The sequence below is a fragment of the Cetorhinus maximus genome, chromosome 13 (genome assembly GCF_964194155.1).
Source record: "Cetorhinus maximus chromosome 13, sCetMax3.hap1.1, whole genome shotgun sequence".
Lineage (NCBI taxonomy): Eukaryota > Metazoa > Chordata > Chondrichthyes > Lamniformes > Cetorhinidae > Cetorhinus > Cetorhinus maximus.
In genome coordinates, this window is record NC_135891.1 from 118,362,342 (window position 1) to 118,385,353 (window position 23,012).

Here is a 23,012-nt window from a genome sequence, read left to right on the forward strand (position 1 = left end):
TTAGCTCATCTGCCCCTATAAGGGGCTGCAGACCCACAGCAATGTGGTTGACTCTTAACTGCCCTCATGAATTGGGCCAGCAAGCCAACCCAATTCAAGGGAAATTTGGGATGGGCAACAAATGGGCCTCACCAACAATGCCCACATCCCATGAAAGAATTTTTAAACATTTTAAAAGGTAGTTGGACAAATACTTGAAGGGAAGAAAATTACAGAGCTATGGGGAAGGATGAAGAGACTGGGATTAATTAGTTCTTTCAAAGGCTTGATACAGGCACAATAGGCTGAATGGTCTCACTCTGCTGTAAGATACTATGATTTACAACATTTTCCAACCAGGCAGCTGCAGGTTACCTACCAGTCCTGGACAGCGTTGAAGGATTCTTCATTTGTAATGTCATACATCAGGATAAAGCCCATAGCACCACGATAGTAAGCTGTGGTGATGGTTCTATATCGCTCCTGACCAGCTGTGTCCTGCAATAAGGAGAGAGGAAGAATATTCATTAAACCCTCCAAGAGAATGAAAGGGATTAAACTGAGTTAGTCACCAGGACTTCATCAAGGCTCCTTATACAGCACCTTCCAAACCCACGACCACTAACACCTAGAAGGACAAGGGCAGAAGATAGATGGGGAACACTACCACCTGGAGGTTCCCCTCCAAGTTACTCACCACCCTGACTTGGAAATGTATCGCCATTCCTTCACTGTCGCTGGGCCAAAATCCTGGAACTCCCGTCCTAACAGCACTATGGGTGTACCTACACTACACGGACTGCAGTGGTTCAAGAAGGCAGCTCACCACCACTTTCTCAAGGGCAACTAGGGATGGGCAATAAATGCTGGCTCAGCCAGCAAATCCCATATCCCGTGAATGAATAAAAAAAAATCTCCATATTTTGGGAAAAGTTACTTGCTCTTTGAGCATCAACAGCAACTTCTATTTCTGTGACACCTTTAAGTAGTTAAACATCCCAAGGCACTTCACAGGCTGTTATCAAGCAAAAAGAAATCACACCAAGCCAAAGTTGGAGGTATTAGCACAGGTGACCCAAAGTTTTAAGGAGCATCTTAAAGGGACAGAGAGGTGGAAATGTTTAGTTGGGGATCCCAGGGCTAAGGCACAACAACCAATGTTAGAATGAAGGGTTAAGGGGATGTCAAATCCTGGAATTGGAGTACTGCAGAGTTCTCAGTGGATTGTAGGGTTGGAGGATGTTATGGAGATGGAGGCTGAGGGGGATTTGATGATTTTGTACGTTTCTTAAACACACCTGAGCCATCCAGCTCCTTTGCCTCCCCTCTCCTCTCCCATCTGCCTGACCCATATGGACAAAGCACATATCGGACTGCTTGAACATCTCCTACCGTGAGACGCACATCAGCCATGGAACTGGTCGGTAACTGCCTTCTTGTCCAGGTATCATCAGCCAGCATTTGGGGGTAAAATATTTTGCCAATTTCTGATCACGCAGTGTCAGCATTCTCTATTCCTCAAGACAGGTAGGGCATGGCTTGATGTGACTAGGCTACACTGCCCCAACAACTCTTCTCAACTTCATCTCCTATCGTCCTGTGGACTCTCTGAGGAGCAATTTAGGGACAGGGTGTACTGAGATGAGTCCGTCCTGAATTAAAGCAGATACATCAGCCATCACATTGCTGTGAGCTGTGTCAACTAATTTAACAATGGAAACTTAAAGGTGGGTATCATCACTTACCCAGATCTGCAGCTTAATCCTCTTTTCATTCCTGTAAATGGTCTTCACTTTGAAGTCAATTCCAACAGTGCTGACAAATGCTGGAGTGAAGGAGTCATCGGCATATCGAAACAGGAAGGAGGTTTTGCCAACACTGCTATTCCCAATAATCAGGATCTTGAACATGTAGTCAAAGTTCTGATCTGATGATTCTTTCTGTCCAAAGCGTGGATCTGTAGCTGAAGCCATCTACTCAAAGTAAAATTATTCTCCTTAATCACAGTGTAAAGCTAACAAAACAACCTAAATTTATCCTGCACCTTCTCATATCTTTTGCAATCATCCCAAAACACTGCACGCACAATGAATTGAAGCATCCAGAGGGTAGTTATGGAGTCAAGACTGCAAGATCTTGCAGACAGTATTACACTGTATATATAGCACAGAAACAGGCCATTTGTCCAACTAGTCTGTGCTGGTACACAGAAACATAAGGACAGGAGGAAGCCATTTGCCCCCTTGTACCACCATTCAATGAGGTCATGGCTTATCTGTGACCTAACTCCATTTACCCACCTTTATCCCATATCCTTTAAGACCTTTGAATAACAAAAATCTATCAATCTCAGATTTAAAATTAACAATTGATCCAGCATCAATTGTTGTTTATGGAAGAGCGTTCCAAACTTTTACCACCCTTTGTGTGTGGAAGTGTTTTCTAATTTCACTCCTGAAAGGTCTGGCTCTCATTTTTAGACTCTGCCCCCTGGACCTAGATTCCCCAACCAGCTGAAGTAGTTTCTCTCCATCTATCTTAGATGTTCCTCTTAATATTTTGAAATCTTCAATCAAATTACCACTTAACCATTTAAATTCTAGGGAAACAAACCCTAGTTTGTGACATCTTTCCTCAGAATTTAACCCTTGGTACACCTACCCTCCAAGGCCATTATACCCTTCCTAAGGTGTGGTGCCCAGAATTGCTCACTACCAAGTGTGGTCTAACCAGGACGTGGTTTAGCTCAGGCTTGCTCAGCGTGGGATGGGGGGGTGTGGGGACGCAGGGGGCACATTGCCATTTTTTCCTTACTCAATGGGCCGATGGGTAAATTTCAGAAAGATAATGTTTGGCAGAATGTTAAACATTTTTTTTAAATCAGTGTCAAAGCAATAAATTGATCATTTAAAAAAAATTGATAAAAATGATCATTAAAAGTGTCAAGCAGCAAAGCCAACTAATAAAGCTTTTTTTGCCTTTTTGCTGTGATGAGCCTATCAGCAGTGAGCCTATCAGCAGCAAACAAAGGACAGCACTGCCTCTGATTGGAGGAGCAGCTCCTCGCAGAATCTTTAATTGAATTTACCCATAGTTTGAACACTGGCTCTGGAGGCTGGATACAGAGGCTTTGGGAATCACATTGTGACCCCTGGGTCATGGGTTGGACACGCCTGGTTTAGCTGAAGCATGTCCTCTACCTCTTTGCATTCTCGACTTCCAGATATAAAGGCCAGTATTCCATTTGCCTTTTTGATTATTTTCTGTACCTGTTCAGGACATTTTATGATCTATGTACCTGGACCCCTAAATCTCTTTGGACCTCCATTGTTTCCAGCTTTTCACTATTTAGAAAATGCCCTGTTTTATCCTTTTTATGTCCAAACTGGATGATGTCGCATTTGCCTACATTGAAATCCAATTGCTACAGTTTTGCCCATTCACTTAACTTTGTTATTTTATGCTTCACATTGTGTACAATGCTGCCTATCTTTGTGACCTTGATCAATCTGGACATGTGGCTTTTTATCCCAAAGTCATTAATAAATATAATAAAATAGCTGATTCCTGTGAGATATCACTTGTCACATTCTTCCAGTGAGAGTATCTACCCATTAACCCTACCCTCTGTCTCCTGTCACTCAGCCAATTTCCCAATCACGTCAATAATCTTCAATTCCATGATCTTCAACTTGAGCTAAGTCTCTTATAAGGGACTTAATCCAGTACCTTCTGGAAGTCCATATAAATGTCCATAGATGTTCCCCTGTCCATTACTTTAGTTGCCTCTTTAAAAAATTCAAACAGTTCGGGTGTTCATATTTCATACAAGTCTCCTCCCATTCCATCAATCTCATCTCAGCCTTTCAGGACATCTTTTTATTCCCTTTTCTCTTTTGTACTCATCTAGTTTTTCTTTTGAAAGCAACTAAACCACGACATAAACAACAGATTAGTCATTTTTGCTTTGGTGATGGTGGTGGTTTTGGGAGGAATGTTCACCAGGGCACTGGGAAGACCTCCTCCTTCACTTGCAAAATGGCACTCCCTCAGCGCCGCACTGAAAAACTAGTCAAAATAATGCAGAGCACATGAACTACACTCTTGCTTTCTCGATTCATTCACAGGTTGTAGGCAGTACTGGCAAGGTCAGGATATACTGCTCAGCTGAATGGCTTGCTAGGCTATTTCAGAGGACAGTTAAGAGTCAACCACATTGCTTCTTTTCAATATTTGCAAGCTACCTTCTCCCTTTCATTTTCCCATCTTCTCACTGCAGCCTTCCTTAGCAGAGAGTTCCAAAAGATTAGGGGTTTCCAACTCTAGTTTGAAGTTTTTCAGGAAGAGTCCAGAATTGGAAAAGTGTAGAGATCTTGGAGGGTTGTAGTGCTGCAGTAGGTTAAAGGGAAAGGGAGGAGTAAGGCCATGGAGGGATTTGAACTCAAGGATGAGAATTTGAAAACTGAGGTATTGCCAGATTGTTAGCCAATGTAGGTTAGTGAGCTTAGGACATAATGGATGAATGGGATTTAGTGAAAGTTAGGATAGGGGCAGCAGAGTTTTGGATGAACTCAAATTACCAGAGGACACAAGATGGGAGGCCAGTCAGGAATCCATTGGAATAGTTGAGTCTCGAGATAGCAAAGGGATGGATGAGAGTTACAAATCAAGATAAGGAATTAGGAGAAATGTATTGAAATATTTGGGCACAAGGGATGATCAAGCTTGTGGAATTAGCGACCAAGAAATGTTTTCATCAATAGGTCAAGAAACAATTAGGTGGATTTCTGAAGAGGTGGAATTGAGGGGATATGGTGACAAAGTGGGTAAGTGGGTTTGAGATCAATCAAAAAGGACCTTGATGGGTCTAATTCTGTTCTTAAAAATTCCAGTTGCTAAAGTCCCTACCCTTCACTCCATGAAGGCCCTTGTATCCCTCTCATTCCCCTTTCCCTCACAACTTCAGAAGAGATACATGGACAAAACTTGCCAAGCAAGTTTGATGCTACATCCTATTGTATCATGGGATATCCCATTTCTCAATTATGTTGAAATCAAAATTCTGTATCTCATGTTCTCCAGTACCTTGACTGTAGATCCCTCCTCTTCCCCAAACTTTCTTGCTTTCTAGAATCTGCAGTCTTTCAAAACCCAAGTCTGGTTTCTCATATCTTTGTGCCTATTTTTCTCAATCTTGGCCCTACACTGAGGGGCTGCAAAATGTCCCTGTGACTCTTCACCAACAAATCTACAGTGAACGACCAACATTTTTATTTGCCTTTCTTCCTTGTTCAATGATGCCTGTATGTATGAAGGGAAGGGTATGCTGATAGGGTGACATGAAGTAAAGTGGAGGAGGCTCATGTGGACCATATTAGTGTTGGGCTGAGAGGTCTGTTCTGTGGTGTAAAATTTGCTGTAATTCCATGTACATTTAACATGACATCATTTCAAAAGTACTTCAATGACTGTAAAGCACTTGACCTGAGGTGATAAAAGATTAAATACAAGTTCTTTCGTTGCTCCAAGTCTGAGGAAGCACAGACTTGCTCCCACGTCCCCAGGAAGCTCAATGTGCTCTCTCTCTCTTCCCCCTCCTCGAAGTTTCAATTTGAAGCTGTGATCCTGTGTTGTTACAAGACGGAAACAAACCAGGAGTTGACTCAACACTGCATTAACGTCATCAGCAAGTGAGCTGTGATAGCAGGCTGCCAACAGCTCAGGCAGGCTCAGTGTGAGAATTTAATTTTGCCATGGATACCACAGGTCACCAGGGCAACATGCGCTGTCACCACAGATACTAAGGATTACCAAAACAGCACACACTATCACCATTGGATACCCAATGGTAGGAGGCAGCATGTGTGACTGGGAGGCATCACGGGATTATCATGGGCACCAGCAGTTGGGATGTATCACATACTATCACTATGAATACCAGTGGTTGGGGTGTATCAGATGCTATCACCATGGATACCAGCGGTTGGGGTGTATCAGATGCTATCCCAATGGATACCTTTGGAGTTTGGAGGCAACACAGTGAGGATGACTGTGTCATCGGATTTCAGAGAGTTTCCAAGTTGCCCCTTTTGAAGGAACACCATTTGGCCCTGCAGATTGACGAAGCTCACCACTCATGAAAGGCCTCCAGTGTACCGGCAAACACAGCTCCTCAGGATCACCCAGGTGTGAACACAGCTGTGGAAAACAGGCAGGGAGTCTGGATGGCCACCAGGTCCCTCCAACTCACTTGGTTCCCTCTGCAGCGGGTAGCCAAAGATTAGGAACGTGGGGTTGAAGTGCAGCCAAAAATGGAGGAGCAGCCTCTTCAAATATTGGAACGAGCACTTACTCTCACCACGGAATATTGGGATGAGTGGGAAATGGAGTTTTATCCCTTGGAGATTCGCTGCTTAGGCATGTTTCTGCCTGCAGTTGGATATAAACCTTTAACAAGGCGAAAGAAGTCAGGAACTTCCAAAACTGACCCAGCTTCCCTGGATCATACCAAATGCCTCCCATGACAGCAACTGCAGAAGGCAGTGGGCGGGGCTGGGGAGCAATCTGTCAGAATTCCTGTTCTCGATCCCTGCCCAGGGATCACCGCTGGAAAGTCAATGGATGCTGGGAATGAGTGAGGACAGGACCAGGTTTGGTGTAATGCACCACTGGAGAAATAATCTGTCAAAGTTCACAAGCTATGTTTACACGTGAGGGAATAGTGGAGCCAGGGTGGGGGGAAACAGGTACAGGACTGTGGGAGGGCACATTTGTTGAGAGAGTGGGGTCGGAGGTGCTGGTACCCATTTCCCAGGAAGGAGGAGGTGGGGAAGACACAAATGGGTCTGGTTCAGAAAACCTCAAAATTCACTGCCATGCACACCATTTACTTGGCCCCAGCATTGGCAACCTCAGTAAGTACTTCAAGCTAGTCCTATTAATTGTGAGTCACATGTAGAAAGAAAGACTTGCATTGAACTAGTGCCTTTCATCACCACTGGGCGTCTCAAAGCGCTTTGCGGCTAATGAAGTACATTTGAAGCATGCTCGTGGTTGTAATGTAGGAAATGTGGCAGCCAATTTGTGCACAGCAAGCTCCCACAAACAGCAATGTGATAACAAAATCTGTTTTACTTATAATAAATAACAACAACAAAAAAAGGTGAAAAAACTCAGCATCTGTGGAGAGAGAAAGGTTCAAAGTCATCAACCTGCAATGTCAACTCCATTTCTCTTCACAGATGCTGCCTGACCTGCTGAGTTTTTCCAGCTTTTTTTGTTCCTATTTCAGATTTCCAGCATCTGCTATATTTTGCTTTTGTATTTCTGTTTTAGTAATGTTGATTGAAGATAAATATTGGCCACGACACTAGGGATAACTCCTCTGTTCTTCTTCAAATAGAATCTTTTATGGGATCTTTTATTTCAACTGAGAAGGCAATGTCTCATCCGAAAGAAGGCACCTCTGACAATGTAGCACTCAGTCAGTAATCTCTGGAATAGGACTTAGACCCAGCAATCTTCTGACTCGGTCAGAATACCACCATCTGAACCTCAGCTAACAGGACTATAAGAACAGGAGGTGGCCATTGGGACTCTCGAGCCTGTTCCGTCATTAAGTGAGATCATTGCTGAGCTGTGACCTAACTCCATATACCTAACTTTTCCCCATATTCCTTAATACCTTTGGTTAACAAAAATCTATCAATCTCAGATTGAAAATTAAAAATTGATCTGACATCAACTGCCACATTTGGAATGGAGTCCCAAACTTCTATTACCTTTGTGTGTAGGTGTGTTTCTGAATTTCACTCCCGAAAGGTGTGTCTCAAATTTTTAGACTGTGTTCCCTAATCCTCATTTTCCTAACTGTGAGAAATTGTTTCTCCCAATCTAACCTGTCTGTTCCCCTTGACATCTTGAAAACTTGGATCAAATTTCCCCTTAACCTTCTAAATTCCATGCAGTGCAAACCTAGTTTGTGTAATCTCTCCTTGAAGATGAATCCTTGGAGTCCTGCACTGCACTCCCTCCAACATCAGTACATCCTTCCTAAGGTGTGGAGGTGTGGGGCCCAGAAAAGCTCTCAGTACTCCAGGTGTGATCACCAGGCTTTGTATAGCAGAAGCATGACTTCTCCCTTACCTTGTATTCTAGTCCTCTAGAAATAAAGACCAGCGTTCTATTAGCCTTTTATTTATTTTCAGTATTTTATTCTTTCATGAGGTATGGGTGGTGCTGGCTAAGCCAGCATTTATTGCCCATTCTAGTTGCCCTTAAGAAGGTGGTGGTGAACTGCCTTCTTGAACAACTGCAGTCCATGTGGTGTAGGTACATCAACAGTGCTGTTAGGGAGGGAGTTCCAGGATTTTGACCCAGGGACAGTGAAGGAACGGTGATATATTTCCTTGTCAGGATGGTGTCTGGCTTGGAGGGGAACTTGCAGATGGTAATGTTCCCATGCATCTGCTGCATCTGTCCTTCTAGATGGTTGAGGTCACGTGTTTCGAAGGTGCTGCCAAAGGAGCCTTGGTGAGTTTCTGAAGTGCATCTTATAGATGGTACACACTGCTGTTACTGTGCATTGGTGGAGGAGGGAGTGGATGTTGAAGGTGGGGGATGGGGTGCCAATCAAGTGGGCTGCTTTGTCCTGGATAGTGTCGAGCTTCTTAAGTGTTGTTGGAGCTGCACTCATCCAGGCAAGTGGAGCGCATTCCAGTACACTCCTGACTTATGCCTTGTAGATGGTGGACAGGCTTTGGGGAGTCAGGAGGTGAGTTGCTCTCTGCAGGATTCCCAGCCTCTGACCTGCTCTTGTAGCCACAGTATTTCTATGGCTAGTCCAGTTCAGGGTCTGTTGATAGTGGGGGATTCAGCAAAGGTACTGCCAGTGAATGCCAAGGGGCGATTTTTGGATTCTCTCTTGTTGGAGATGGTCATTGCTGGCACTTGTGTGGTGTGAATGTTACATACCACTGTCAGCCCAAGCCTGGATATTGCCCAGTTCTTGCTGCATATGGGTATGGACTGCTTCAGTATCTGAGGAGTCGTGAATGGTGCTGAACATTGTGCAATCATCAGCGAACATCCCCACTTCTGACCTTATGATGGAAGGAAGGTCATTGATGAAGCAGCTGAAGATGGTTGGGCCTCAGACACCACCCTGATTGCTGTCCTGGAACTGAGATGATTGACCTCCAACAATCACGACCATCTTTCTTTGTGCTAGGTGTGAGGCACGAAAACCTCACTCTGTATTATTTTATATAAAATATATAGACATATGCTCATTGCTATCGCTAAAAAATTCAAACTGGACAAAGACCTAAAATTGTTGAATCTATGTCTGTCTGTGACCCCGAACAAAAGAAGCTACCTGGCAGCATCGGGGAAGCTTGCACATCAGTATTCCTGAAGAACCACTAATGACCCCCTCTGGGCTGCACAGGCCAAATTCAAAGAGAGCTATACAAAGGTCATCTGCATTTCATAACCCAGGCTGGCCAACAGGAGTCTGCTCGTCTGCTAAGACAAAGGACCCCACAATCTTCCTTTCAATTCTTAACGGTTGAGACATTTAACAATCTCAGGGACCCAGACGAGGGATACACGTCCTTTGTAAAATACAGTGTGGGGAGGTGGGAGTCATGTGACATGGGCCTCTGACTTGTGGAACCAGTAATATTGCCTTGCTGAACTGCAAAGTCTGGGTCTGCTTTTTTTAACCATCTGACTAGCAGCCTCACAGACAAGAAGCTCTGGCCCAGGTTGGACACCTGTCCCCATCTACACTGCTGGAAATGCTGTACCATCACCTACAAGACCAATTCATCTCTGTATGCCTTATCTCATGTGAAGTCAACACCACAGTGAAAGTGAATTATCCAGCATCAGTTTCAGGTCACCGACCTCGGTGAAGGAAGACCTCACTGGACTTTGATGCTGGACTCTGGAACCCAGGTGAAACACTATTTCTTTTCTCTTTGGTCTCTGTACTGTAAATCTTTCTTTTCTCTATCCCTCTTTTTTCTGTATGAATGCAACGTTGTGACCCTCCTCCCGCATTTGAGGGTGTGCAAAAAAACTAACCCTCTGAGTTCATCCTATCTGGAGTTTGCAGTGGGGTTATTAATAGAAAATTGGATCACACCAAAACTGAGGGGTTGGGAAATATGCCACCGCTTATAAAGGCAAATCAAAAACACCTTTCCGTTTACGGACAGGGGGTAAGAGAAGAAATTAGTGCAGTTTAAATTAATGCCTGCTCCTGTCCGTAACATAGGTATGGCAGCAACCAGCAGAGAGTTTCCCCCTGATTCCAGTTTTGCTCGGCCTCCTTGATGCCACACTCGGTCAAATACTGTAATGATGTCAAGGTCAAGTAGTCACTCTCATCCCACCCCTGGAGTTCAGCTCTTTTGTCCATGTTTGAACTAAGACTGTAGCGAGGTCAGGAGCTGAGTGGCCCTGGTGGAAACTCTTTCAAGTTACCAACAGTCACAGATTGCAACTTCTTTTGAGTACAATCACAGTTCTTGGTTTTCCAGGAGTGGGACATGAACCCACAACCCTCTGATTCAAAGGCGAGGGTGCTATAAACTGAGCCACAGCTGACACCTTCAGGCCCTGGTGGAATCCAAACTGACTGTCAGTGAGCAGGTTATTGCTGAGTAAGTGCCACTTGATAGCATTACCAATGAGCCCTTCCATCAATTTGCTGATGATCGAGAGTAGACTGGTGGGGTGGTAATTGGCCTGGTTGGATTTGACCTGTTTTTTTGTGGACAGGACATAGATGGCAGTGTTGTAGCTGTACAGGAACAGTTTGGCTAAGGGTGCAGGTCGTCCTGGAGCACAAGTTTTTAGTACTACTGCCGGAATATTGTTAGGGCCCTTTGTAGTATCCAGTGCCTTCAGTCGTTTCTTGCTATCATGTGGAGTGAATCAAATTGGCAAAAGGCTGGCATCTGTGATGCTGGGGACCTCTGGAGGAGGCCGAGATGGATCAGCCACTCTGCCCTTCTGGCTGGAGATTGTTGCAAATGCTTCAGCCTTATCTTTTGCACTGATGTGCTGAGCTCCTCCATTTTTGAGTAAGGGGATATTTATGGAGCTTCCTCCTCCTGTTAATTGTTTAATTGTCCACCACCATTCACAACTGGATGTGGCAGGACTGCAGAGCTTAAATCCAATCTTTGGTTGTTGGATCACTTAGCTCTGTCTATCACTTGCTGCTTTCACTGTTTGGAATGTAAGTAGTCCTATGTTGTAGATTCACTAGATTGACACCTCATTTTTAGTTATGCCTAGTGCTGCTCCTGGCATGCCCTCCTGCACTCTTCATTGAACCAGGGTTGTACCCTTGGCTTGATGGTGATGGTAGAAGGGGGAATATGCCAGGCCATGAGGTTACAGATTGCGGTTGAGTACAATTCTGTGCAGTTGACGGCCCACAGCGCCTCATGGATGCCCAGACTTGAGTTGCTAGATCTGTTTGAAATCTATCCTATTTAGCACGGTGGTGATGCCACACAACACGATGTAGGGTATCCTCAATGTAAAGGCAGGACTTCATCTCCACAAAGAATGTGCGGTGGTCACTCCTACCAATACTGTCATGGACAGATGTATCTCCGACAGGCAGGTTGGTGAGATCAATAGGTTTTTCCCACTTGGTTCCCTCACCACCTGCCACAGACCCAGTCTAGCTGCTATGTCCTTTAAGACTCAGTCAGTAGTGGTGTGACCAAGCCACTCTTGGTGATGGACATTGAAGTCCCCCACCCAGAGTACAGGCTGCACCCTTGCCACCCTCAGTGCTTCCTCCAAGTGGTGTTCAACATGGAGGAGCACTGATTCATCAGCTGAAGGAGGGTGGTACATGATAATCAGCAGGAGGTTTCCTTGTCCAAGTTTGACCTGATGCCATGTGCATTCATGGGGTGCAGAGTCGATATTGAGAACTCCCAGGGTAATGCCCTCCTGACTGTATGCCATGGTGGATCTGTTCTGCCGGTGGGACAGGACATACCCAGGGATGGTGATGGTGGTGTCTGGGACATTACCTGTAAGGTATGATTCCATGAGTATGACTATGTCAGGCTGTTGCTTCACTAGTTTGTGGGGCAGCTCTCCAAATTTTGGCACTAGCCCCCAGATGTTCGTAAGGAGGGCTTTGCAGGGTCGACAGGGCTGACACTGCTGTTGTGATTTCCAGTGCCTAGATCGATGCCGGGTGGTCCATCCGGTTTCATTCCTTTTTGTAGGTTTTGATACAACTGAGTGGCTTGCTGGGCCATTTCAGAGGGTAGTTAAGAATCAACCACATTGCTGTGGGTCTGGAGTCACAAGTAGGGCAGACCAGGTAAGGACGACAGATTTCCAAAGGACATTAGTGAACCAGATGGGCTTTTATGATAATCGACAGTGGTTTCATGGTACCATTACCAAGGCTAGCTTTTCAATTCCATATTACGACTTGAATTTAAATTTCACCAGCCGTTCTTGTGGAACATCACTAGTCATGTCCAGCCGGTTAGAGTATGTGCCCATTATCCCCACTCTGTGTCCCCTGTCACTCAGCAATTTCCTAACCAGGTCAATAATTTGCCTTCAGTTCCATGAGCTTCAGCTTCAGCTAACAGTCTCTTATCAGGAACTTTTCCCAATGCCTCCTGGAAGTCCGTATGAATAACATCTGTATACATACCCCTGTCTAATGCTTTAGTCACCTCCAAAACATCCATCAGATTTATTAGGCATGACTTACCCTTTACAAATCCATGCCTGCTCTCCCTGACCAGCTGAAAATTTTCAACAAGTTCGGACCCTTACCTTTAATTATAGGCTCTGGAAATTTCCCAACAACAGATGTTACATTAACTGGCCTAGAATTCCCTGGTACCCCCCTCAGTTCCTTAAATAGCAGAGTGACATGCACAATTTTTCAATCTAAAAGAACATTTCCTGGATTGAGGGAACTTTGGAAAATTATACTTAGGACATCTTCATGAAAAGGATAGCAAGATCGGAGACTCTCACCCCTAAAATCCATTGAGGTTGGGAGTAAACTGAAACTTTTAAAACAGTTATTGATAGTTTTTTTGGTACAAAAGGGTATTTAGGATTACAGAACAAAGGAGGGTAAACGCAGTTAAAACACAGATCAGCAACGATCTTACTGAATGACAGAACAAACTTGAGGGGCTGAATGGCCTACTCCTGTGCCTATGTACAAATTTATATAGCACCTTACACAACTACACAACATGCCAAATACAGTACATCAAGAGGTTCTTTAAATGTAGTCACTATTGTAATTTATAAAATATGGCAGCCAGTTTGCACACAGCAAGATCCCAACAACAGTATTGAGGTAATGCAAAAAATAGCAATTCAAAAAGCCATTGCTGAGGCTGACTAACTGGGGTACAGTACTGGTGGGGACAGGTCTGTCACTGTATAACACTGGGGTACAGTATTGGTGGGGACAGGTCTGTCACTGTATAACACTGGGGTACAGTACTGGTGGGGACAGGTCTGTCACTGTATAACACCGGGGTACAGTACTGGTGGGGACAGGTCTGTCACTGTATAACACTGGGGTACAGTACTGGTGGGGACAGGTCTGTCACTGTATAACACTGTGGTACAGTACTGGTGGGGACAGGTCTGTCACTGTATAACACTGGGGTACAGTACTGGTGGGGGCAAGTCTGTTACGGTATTACACTGGGGTACAGTACTGGTGGGGACAGGTCTGTCATGGTATAACACTGGGATACAGTACTGGCGGGGACAGGTCTGTCACTGTATAACACTGGGGCACGGTACTGGTGGGGACAGGTCTGTCACTGTATAACACTGGGGTACAGTACTGGTGGGGACAGGTCTTTCACTGTATAACACTGGGGTACAGGACTGGTGGGGACAGGTCTGTCACTGTATAACACTGGGGTACAGTACTGGTGGGGACAGGTCTGTCACTGTATAACACTGGGGTACAGTACTGGTGGGGGCAGGTCTGTCACTGTATAACACTGGGGTACAGTACTGGTGGGGACAGATCTGTCACGCTATAACACTGGGGTACAGTACTGGTGGGGTCAGGTCTGTCACTGTATAACACTGGGGTACAGTACTGGTGGGGTCAGGTCTGTCACTGTATAACACTGGGGTACAATACTGGTGGGGACAGGTCTGTCACTGTATAACACTGGGGTACAGTACTGGTGGGGACAGGTCTCTCAGTGTATAACACTGGGGTACAGTACTGGTGGGGACAGGTCTGTCACTGTATAACACTGGGGTACAGTACTGGTGGGGTCAGGTCTGTCACTGTATAACACTGGGGTACAGTACTGGTGGGGACAGGTCTGTCACTGTATAACACTGGGTTACAGTATTAGTGGGGATAAGTCTGTCACTGTATAACCCTGAGATACAACATTAATTGTTGCAGCAATTGTAAAGGACAAATTAACAGCAGCAGACACAAAATTAATGCACATCACTTAAGTGTTTAGAATGACATTGATTTTTACCTAGTTTAGTCGTAACTTAAGCCCAGTGACAACACTGACTGTTAGTCAGAAGCTCAGTAACAGGCAAAGACTAATCCCTGTGGAAGCAATACACGTAAACCCTATACCGTATCTACCAGCCTTGTGCCCTCTATTGGGCAGATTATAAATAAACTGTGGACCGAGTTCCTCCAGCACAGAACCAGTGCACTCCAGCTGGGGGTCGCTTGTCCTCTGTCGAAAAGAAAAAGCAACCTCGTAACCATTTTCTGCCTACACTGGATATGTTATTCATGTTAAGATACGTTGTATTTACTGTCCGTCGGATGTATCACTGAACACATAATACATGCATCTCACGGTTCACATTGTAAATTATTTACAGTTAATTTCTGCCACAATTTATCTTGTGGGGATCAGTCAGTAGGTCAATGGGAAATATATCAATCTCTTCCCCTCCCCTCCCCATCCTCTCCCATTCAGTAAATCTGCAGGGAAGAGGCACAGGGCGATGCTACTGGGCTCAGTTTCACGGCTGCTGGACAAAGCAGCAAGACTGGTCCATCACAGCCTCAGCAGCACGGAAGGTCGATGCCTTTGGATGAATCTATAGCCAGCGGATGCTGGCTCTGAGGTGGAGCTTGCAATGACAAGACAGGCTAAAGGGATCCAGAATGAATGAACCAAGAAGATCAACATCACTTCCAGCATCGGCCATTAACAAAAAAAAAAGACCTGCGACCTTTAATTTTTGGAGAGCAATATTTCAATTTGCCCAACTCCTCCCCACCCCTTCTCATTTCATCTCTTTCTCCCCCCAACTCTCTGACATTCTATGTCAAATGAAGGTTATGAAAAAAAATCGCTAATATGAACGAAAACTGTTGCAATTCAAGATGTTAAATTATATGCAACATGGGGCAACGATTGCAATCTGATGCCCTGCGCTGTCCGCTCGACCCCAGCGCCCTCCCTTAACCCTTACCTTTAAATTGTTTGCCTCAGTACCGCTCCTTTGCAAAGACTGCAGCAGCAGCAGCGGCAGCAGCAGAAGCGGCTGATTGACAGCTCCTGCTGACGTCACTCACGGGCCCAGGCTGGGAGAAGGGGCGGAGCCACATGGACATTGATTGACAGCTCAGGCATCCAATAAGACCCCAGAGCACCCTCCAACCTCTCAATTCAGATGCAACTTATTTTTCTCCCATGTTATTATTTTTATTTGCAGCCACCAGCAATCAAGAAATGAACCTCAGCAAATTTAAATAAAATGTTGAAACTCCTGGCAAGTCTTAATTTATTCAAAATCCTATGAATTATTCATAATTACGTCAGGAGGGCCCTGCTAATTTGACCTGACCAACATTGAGTTTTTTTTGCAAATTATTTATATTTTAATATGCTAAATGGAGTGGATCATTAATGCAAAAGCAATATGTCCAAACAATAGATAAAATATGGAATTTATTTGGAATAAACCAGCTCTCATGAATAATTAATTATTTACATTTTAATTATTCATTAGATTGCCCCCCCCTTTAATACGCCCAGGCGCAAATTTATCCCATTTTCAGCGTAATTTAGTCTCAAAATTGGATTAAAGTTGGAAATGAGTGGGCTGCAAAAAGCATTAGAGAGCCAACAAGATAGCACTTTCTGCACTGTTTTGCATAATTTATTACGCATGAGTGCTCATGAATAAATAATCACTGGTGACGTCAATGCGTTGCCTTCTTCTGAGTCCTCCAGACACAGCGCCGCCTGGCGGTGCGGGGGAGTCGCAGCCAGTGCAGAATTTCCAGCTCCTTATTGTTTGGTCATTTGGGGTCCAGTTGGTTCCAACACCAGAGATGGGAGGTCAGAAACAAGTCAGTCCTGGCAGGCTCAGTACCTGAAACTAAGGTCTTTAGTGGCTCAGGCGTTAGAAACATAGGACTAAGGAGCAGGAGTAGGCCATTTGGACCTTTAGGTTTGCTCCACCATTCTATAAAATCATGGTTGATCGAATTGTGGCCTCAACTCCACTTGTCTGGTCCTCTATAACCCTTGATTCCCTTGTCTATCAAAAATCCATCTAACTTTGCCTTGAATAAATTTGATGACCCAACCTCCACTGCTTTCTGGGAAAGAATTCCACAGACTAACAACTCTCTGAGAGAAAAAAATGTCTCCTCATCTCCACCTTAAAAGGGAAACCTCTGATTCTTAAACTGCGTCCCCTAGTTCTGGTCTCCCTCACAAGTGGAAACATCTTCCCAATATTTACCCTATCAATATAATAAAAGCAAAAAAAACTGTGTGCCCTAGTTCTAGACTTGCCCACAAGGGGAAATATCCTCTCAGCAGCTACCCTGTCAAGTCCCCTCAGGAGCTTATATGTTTTAGTAAGATTCTTCTAAACTCCACTGGGTATTGGCCAAACCTGCTTAACCTTTCCTCATAAGACAACACCTTCATCCCAGGAGTCAGTCAAGTGAACCGAACCTTCTCTGAACTGCTTCTAATGCAATTATATCCTTTCTTCAGTAAGGAGACCAAAACTGTGCAAAGTACTCCAGATGTGGTCTAACTAATGCCCTGTACAGCTGTAGAAAGACCTCCCAGCTTTTATACTCGATTCTCCTTGCAATAAACATCAACATTTCATTTGCCTTTCGCATCACTTGTTATACCTGCATGTAACTTCTTGTGATTCATGTACCAGGACACCCAGATCCCTGTGTATCACAGAGTTCTGCAATCTCTCTCTATTTAAATAATTTGCTGCTTTTCTATTCTTCCCGCCAAAGTGGACAAGTTCACATTTTCCCACATTATACTCCATCTGCCAAATTTTTGCCCATTCACTTAACCTGTTCATATCACCTTTGCAGACTCCTTGTGTCCTCCTCACTGCACTTTCCTACCTATCTTTGTATCATTATCAAGCACACATTTGGTGTCTCCATCCAAGTCATTGATATAAATTATAAATAGTTGAGGCCCCAGCACTGATCCCTGTGGCACTCCACTAGTAACAGTTCGCTAATCCAGAAAATGACCCATTTATCTCTTAATTCTGCTTCCTGTTAGCTAACCAATCCTCTATCCATGCTAATATGTTACTTCCTACATCATGAGCTCTTATTTTGTGTAGCAACCTTTGATGTGGCACCTTATCAAATGCCTTTTGGAGATCCAAGTATACCACATCTACAGGTTCCCCTTTATCCGCGTTGCTTGTTACTTCCTCAAATAATAAATTAGCCAAACATGATTTCCCTTTCACAACACCATATTGACTCTTCCTGTTTGCATTATGATTTTCTAAATATCCTTGGATTCTAACATTTTTCCTATGACAGATGTTTGACCAGCTGGCCAAGACACTCCAGCTTTCTGTTTCCCTGCAATCTTGAAAAAGGTGCTCCATTAGTGATTTTCCAATCCGTTGGGACCATTCCAGACTATAGGGAATTTTGAAAGATCACAACCATCTCTGCAGCCACTTCTTTCAGGCCCTGTGATGCAAGCCATCAGGTCCAGGCCAGCTTTTAGTACTCATAGTTTTCCCTGTCACTTTTCCCTTGTGGTCGTGATTGTTTTAAGTTGCTTCCTCTCTTTTACCTCTTGATTTTCAAGAATTCTTGGGATTTTTTTGTGTCTTCTACAGTGAAGACAGACACAAAATACCCGTTCAATGTTTCCACCATTTCCTTGCTTCCTGTTATTAATTCCCTAGTCTCACCCTCTAAGGGATCAACGTTCACTTTAGTTATGCTTTCCTTTTTAAATACTTGTAGAAACTCTTACAATAATTTTTATATTTCTAGCTAGCTTTCTCTCAATTTTTTTCCCTAATTTCTCCCTCTTTTTTTAGTATTGTACACTTTTTCTTTCATCCTTCACTTCCTTAGTTAACCACATATATAAACCTCTGAGTCAGCCTTAACTGGTATATTGTGTTCAACTCTGGGCGCCACACTTTAGAAATGATATGAAGGCTTTAGAGAAGACACAGAAAAGATTTTGAGAACAGTTCCAGGAATGAGAAACTTCAGTTATGTGGATAGATTGGAAAAGCCTGGGACTGTTCTCCTTGGAAAAGAGAAGGCTGAAAGGAGATTTGATAGATGTTTTCAAAATCGTGAGGGGTCAGGACAGAGTAGATAGGGAGAAACTGCTCCCCATCGGAGAAAGGGCCAAGAACCTCAGGTTGTTTGGTAGTACAGAACTTGAGTATTGCTGAAGACAAGTGACATTTTTGTCAAAGCTTTTCGTTTTGTACTCATCAGGAAAATTCGCAAGAAAATGCCAATATCAGGGGACTTGCCAACCAATCAGCACTCTCTTCTCAGACAGTGTAAATTTGCCCTGACATTGGTATTTTCTTGTGAATTGTCCTGATGAGTGCAAGATGAAAAGCTTCAACAAAAAATGTCTCTTTCGGCAATAACCATAGGATATCGATTTAAGGTGATTGACAAAAGAACCAATGGCGACATGTGGAAAACCTTTCTCGGCAGTGTTATGAATTCAATTCATTGTGTCTCTGGGTGCTAAGTTAGCAATCTGTGGAGATTGTAACATTTAAGATACAGGATGTTCCAGTGGTTGTTATATTGGTTCCGGCCTAGTAGCAAGGGTGAGACTCTCTTGGAGTGTTTTGATAGGTCCCCAGATCAGTTCAAGAGTCAGTGAACAGGGTTTGGGAGTCGGTCAGTTTTGGGGGAGTCAGCCAGAAGTGTCACAGACAAAAGGGACAGAAATAGGTCCCAGTTAAGTTAAGGTTAAAGATAAAGTCTGCCCCCTGCAGCTCTTAAGTAAAGTTGGGGCAGAGGTAGCCCTTTGGATCAGTGGTGTTCTGCTTGGCACAGCCATAGATCTGAAAGTGTGCTTGTGAGCTAGTGGCTGAGCGTGCTCAGGACCCATGGAGAAGGAATCTCAGAAGGCGAGATTGAAACCCTTTGAGGTGGGCCATTGGTAAAGCTGTCTGAGTGGGAGCGACATTTGGAGACAATTCCAAAGAGAGACCTTTGAAGCTGAAGCTGGGAATCCCTCGTGAGACAGAGTTTCAATGAGATTGTTTGACTCTGTGTTTACTGACATCAGGGTGGGATCTTGAGAAATCCATTGACGCTATCTTGGTCGCATCTGTCATTTACTCTGCAGTGTGGTGTGTTTGACCACAGCTCATCTGTTAATTCACATGTACCTCATCCTCACCCTAAATGATAGAGTGTAAGACAGATTTGTAAATTGTTTTATCTTTCTGAACTTGTACAGTAAAGTTTGTTTTTGTTTGATCAAAACCTGCGGAATCTTGTGGCTTTATTCCCAAAGCAGGTGTCTTGAATCTCCACCTTTAAATACTTTAAACAAAACATTAATGGTCCCTAACCGGATCTCCACCCACGCCCCGGAGTCTGGCCAAGAATCGTAACAGCAGCGAGTGGTAACGATCTGGAATGCATTGCCCGAGAGTGTGGCGGAGGCAGGTTCAATCATGGCTTTCAATAGAGAATTGGATAATTGTTGAAGAGGAAAAGGTTGCAGGCTACAGGGAAAGAGAGGGGCGGGTGGGTGTGGGACTAGGTGAGTTGCTTTTGTAGAGAGCTGGCACAGACACAATGGGGTGACTGGCCTCCAAATGTTCTGTAACCATTCCTTGATTCACTGCAAGGTCTCTGAACATCAATTATTTCCAACTCGGACACTTGTGTATTGATGCCGACAGTGTGTGAACAAGATTTAAAAAAAAGCTAATATTTACATTGTGCCTCTCACAGCCTCAGAAACGAGCTTTAATACCAATGAAGTGTAGCCACGGTTGTAATGTAGGAAACAAACTTGTACACGTATTTCTTGGGGATCATTACGAGAGGGCAGATGGATCTTTGGTTTGATACCCTACCTGAGAGACGGCACCTCTGGCAGCGCAGCACTCCCTGAAGCGGAGTTGGAGTTGGAACCTAATACTTCTTTAAAAAAAGAGACCTGAGATGAATGTGTGACTGAGTCAAGACTGACCATCCCCTAAGAAAGGAATGGCTTATTTTGGAATGTCAGTCTGGTTGCTTCATCAACACAACCTCCGTAAGCCTAAAGATTGTAATTGATTCAAATGATGTGTAACTGCTGTTGAGGGCCCAGTGTGTGTGCTGAGTGAGTCCTCCTGAGTATCTACCTCTGTGCTCAATGTCAAACAGAACCCACCCCTCAGACTAATGAGTGACGATGTTCTATCTAGGTTTGGTAATTCAGTGTTGAACTGGTGAGGTTCAGACTGCGTGAAGCAATGTGGTAATTGCCAGAAGAGTATTGCTAAACAATTAAGGCTTTGCTTGTTACAAACATTTATTTGCCTTGAATTCACCAGCAATTCTGTCCAAATTATCAGCTGCACAATTTCTTGCACATGTACCAACCTTGGCTCAGTTGTTAAGCACAATCTTAACGCACCCTTTTCCCTCACCATTCATTCCCGTAGGATACAGTCCCAATGGACTAAATCTCTTCCCGTTCGGTCTCACTGTACACAGTCCCAATAGACCCATTCCCCTTCCAACTCACTCCCACTGTGTAGAATTACGATAAGGCAAATTCCTTCTTTCCCACTTCCTTTATGAAGCACCAATTCTTCCACCATAAATATTCCCTGTTTTTGATTCTCAAAGTTCTGAGCATTGTGAAGATTCTGCCCAGTGACAGACTGGGATTTGTGACATCCTACTGGTGGGATGTTGCTTTGTGAGCTGCTCTGTGCTGTTTGTTGAGCTGCTGACTGACGATTAATGAGTGTTGTGTCTGGAGAGCTTGTGTTTGCCTGTTTATATCTGCGCTGTGTCGATCTCCCCAAGTGAAGTATAATATTAACACAACAATAGCTTATATTTATGTAACATCTATAGCATAGTAAGACAAAGATGGCTGAAAGCACATGGTACAATCCCTGTGGAGACTGATAACTTTTAAAGAAAGATGAATTTTCCAGTGACTGGTAGAAAAAACAAAGCACAAAATTTCATGTTTTAAGACTTTTACTGTAACAAACAAACTAGAGTCAACAGAGGTCAAACATTAAGAAGCAACTAATACACCAAACTTTAAAAAAATATATATTTCCATATTGACTTATTAACTGAATCGAGATACTCCTTTGAACCCCTTTTGCTGTACACAACACTTCAGGCAGATTGGTAGCAATATGAGGTTAAGTCCCAAGTTTTCCCAGCTTCCAGCAGGATCATTTCTCCTTGCTGCACCAGGTGAAATCTTCTGATGTCCTTCAAAAATCTTTCCACTCAGTTTAAGTATTCCAGAACCAACTTTCACGATCAAGGCCCAACTTGATAACACTTTGTTCCAAAAGGCCTGTCACTCCTGTCCCCTTCCTTTTGAACAGAAAACCAGCTTTTGCTTAGTTGTTAACATAAAAACACTTCACTCTGCTCTTCACAGCAGTAGCTATTACTTCTTCACATAGCAGTAATTCCTTCATCTCGCTCTGTTTCTGCATCTGTCTCCACAAAGCAACTGCCCCTTTTCCTTTGGCAAGGAGTGAAAACTGCCATTTGATTTTCAGAGAGTTTCAATTGGGGTTCTAGCACCATGACAACCAGATCACATGGGCCTGTCTCCTGGCAGAGCCCTCCCCTATTCAGAACATCCTGTTTCACCATGAATTGAAGGAAATATTTTTAAACATAACTGTTTTGTAAAGTTCAACATTCATAACACATGTCCCCCTGGATTGTAGGACAAACTAGTATGTGCAAAAGAACAGAACTGGAGGAATGCAGAGATCTGGAGGGTTGTTGGGCTGGAGGAGATTACAGAAAGAGAGAGAGAGGGGTTAGACTCTGGAGGAATTTCAACATGCAGATGAGAGTTTAAAATTGCAGGCGCTGCTGGACCGAGAGTCATGGTCTGCAAGCACAGGGATGGTGGTTGGGTTGGGGGAAGGGGGGTGGCAGTGGGAATGGGATTGATGTGAGTTAGAATACAGGCAGCAGGGTTTTGGTTGAGTGGAATTTATAATGATTGGCAGTCTTTAATCTTCTCTCACAAAGTTGTCCTTGCACCCTTCAGGCAGTAACTACACTGATCTCCATCGAACAGCTCTGTTCACCACCTGTCCACTATCCTCCAAACCACAATCTCTACATCCCCCAATGCCCATCCATCCAGTTACCTTAAAAGATACAAAGAAAGACATGCATTTCTATAGAGTGTGTTTCACTATCTTAGAATTGTTCAAAGCAATCAACAGGCAATTTGAAGAACCCTCATTGTCGCATTGTTGGAAATGCATCAGCCAATTTGCACATAGCAAACAGCAACATGGTAATGACCAGATCATCTGATTCAATTATATTGGTTGCGGATAAATATTGGACAGGACAATGGGGAAACCTCCACTGCTTTTATTTGAATAATGCTGTGGGATTTTTACCATCCACCTGAAAGCACAGACTGGTCTTTGGTTTCACATCTTATCCAAAAGAGTAGCACTCCCTGAAGTTTATTTTT

The 23,012-nt window shown here is 43.9% G+C and overlaps 1 protein-coding gene across 4 annotated transcripts in view; it reads right to left on the reverse strand.

The window, feature by feature from the left end:
• Positions 1-15,570, reverse strand: part of LOC144689027 (ras-related protein Rab-3A) — a 36,041-nt gene extending 20,471 nt beyond the window's left edge. Inside the window, exons 1-4 of one of the 4 annotated variants that reach the window (XM_078556138.1) lie at positions 15,487-15,535; positions 14,639-14,735; positions 1,725-1,952; positions 359-477 (exon numbers count right to left, since the gene is read on the reverse strand). In XM_078556138.1, the coding sequence (XP_078412264.1) occupies positions 359-477; positions 1,725-1,952 (347 nt within the window). In that variant the 5' untranslated portion in view covers positions 14,639-14,735; positions 15,487-15,535. Of the gene's footprint in view, positions 1-358; positions 478-1,724; positions 1,953-5,487; positions 5,588-14,629; positions 14,736-15,486 lie in introns of those variants that run through there. The other 3 variants (XM_078556139.1, XM_078556137.1, XM_078556140.1) reach the window with 3 other exon arrangements.
• Between the last annotated feature and the right edge of the window lie 7,442 nt (positions 15,571-23,012).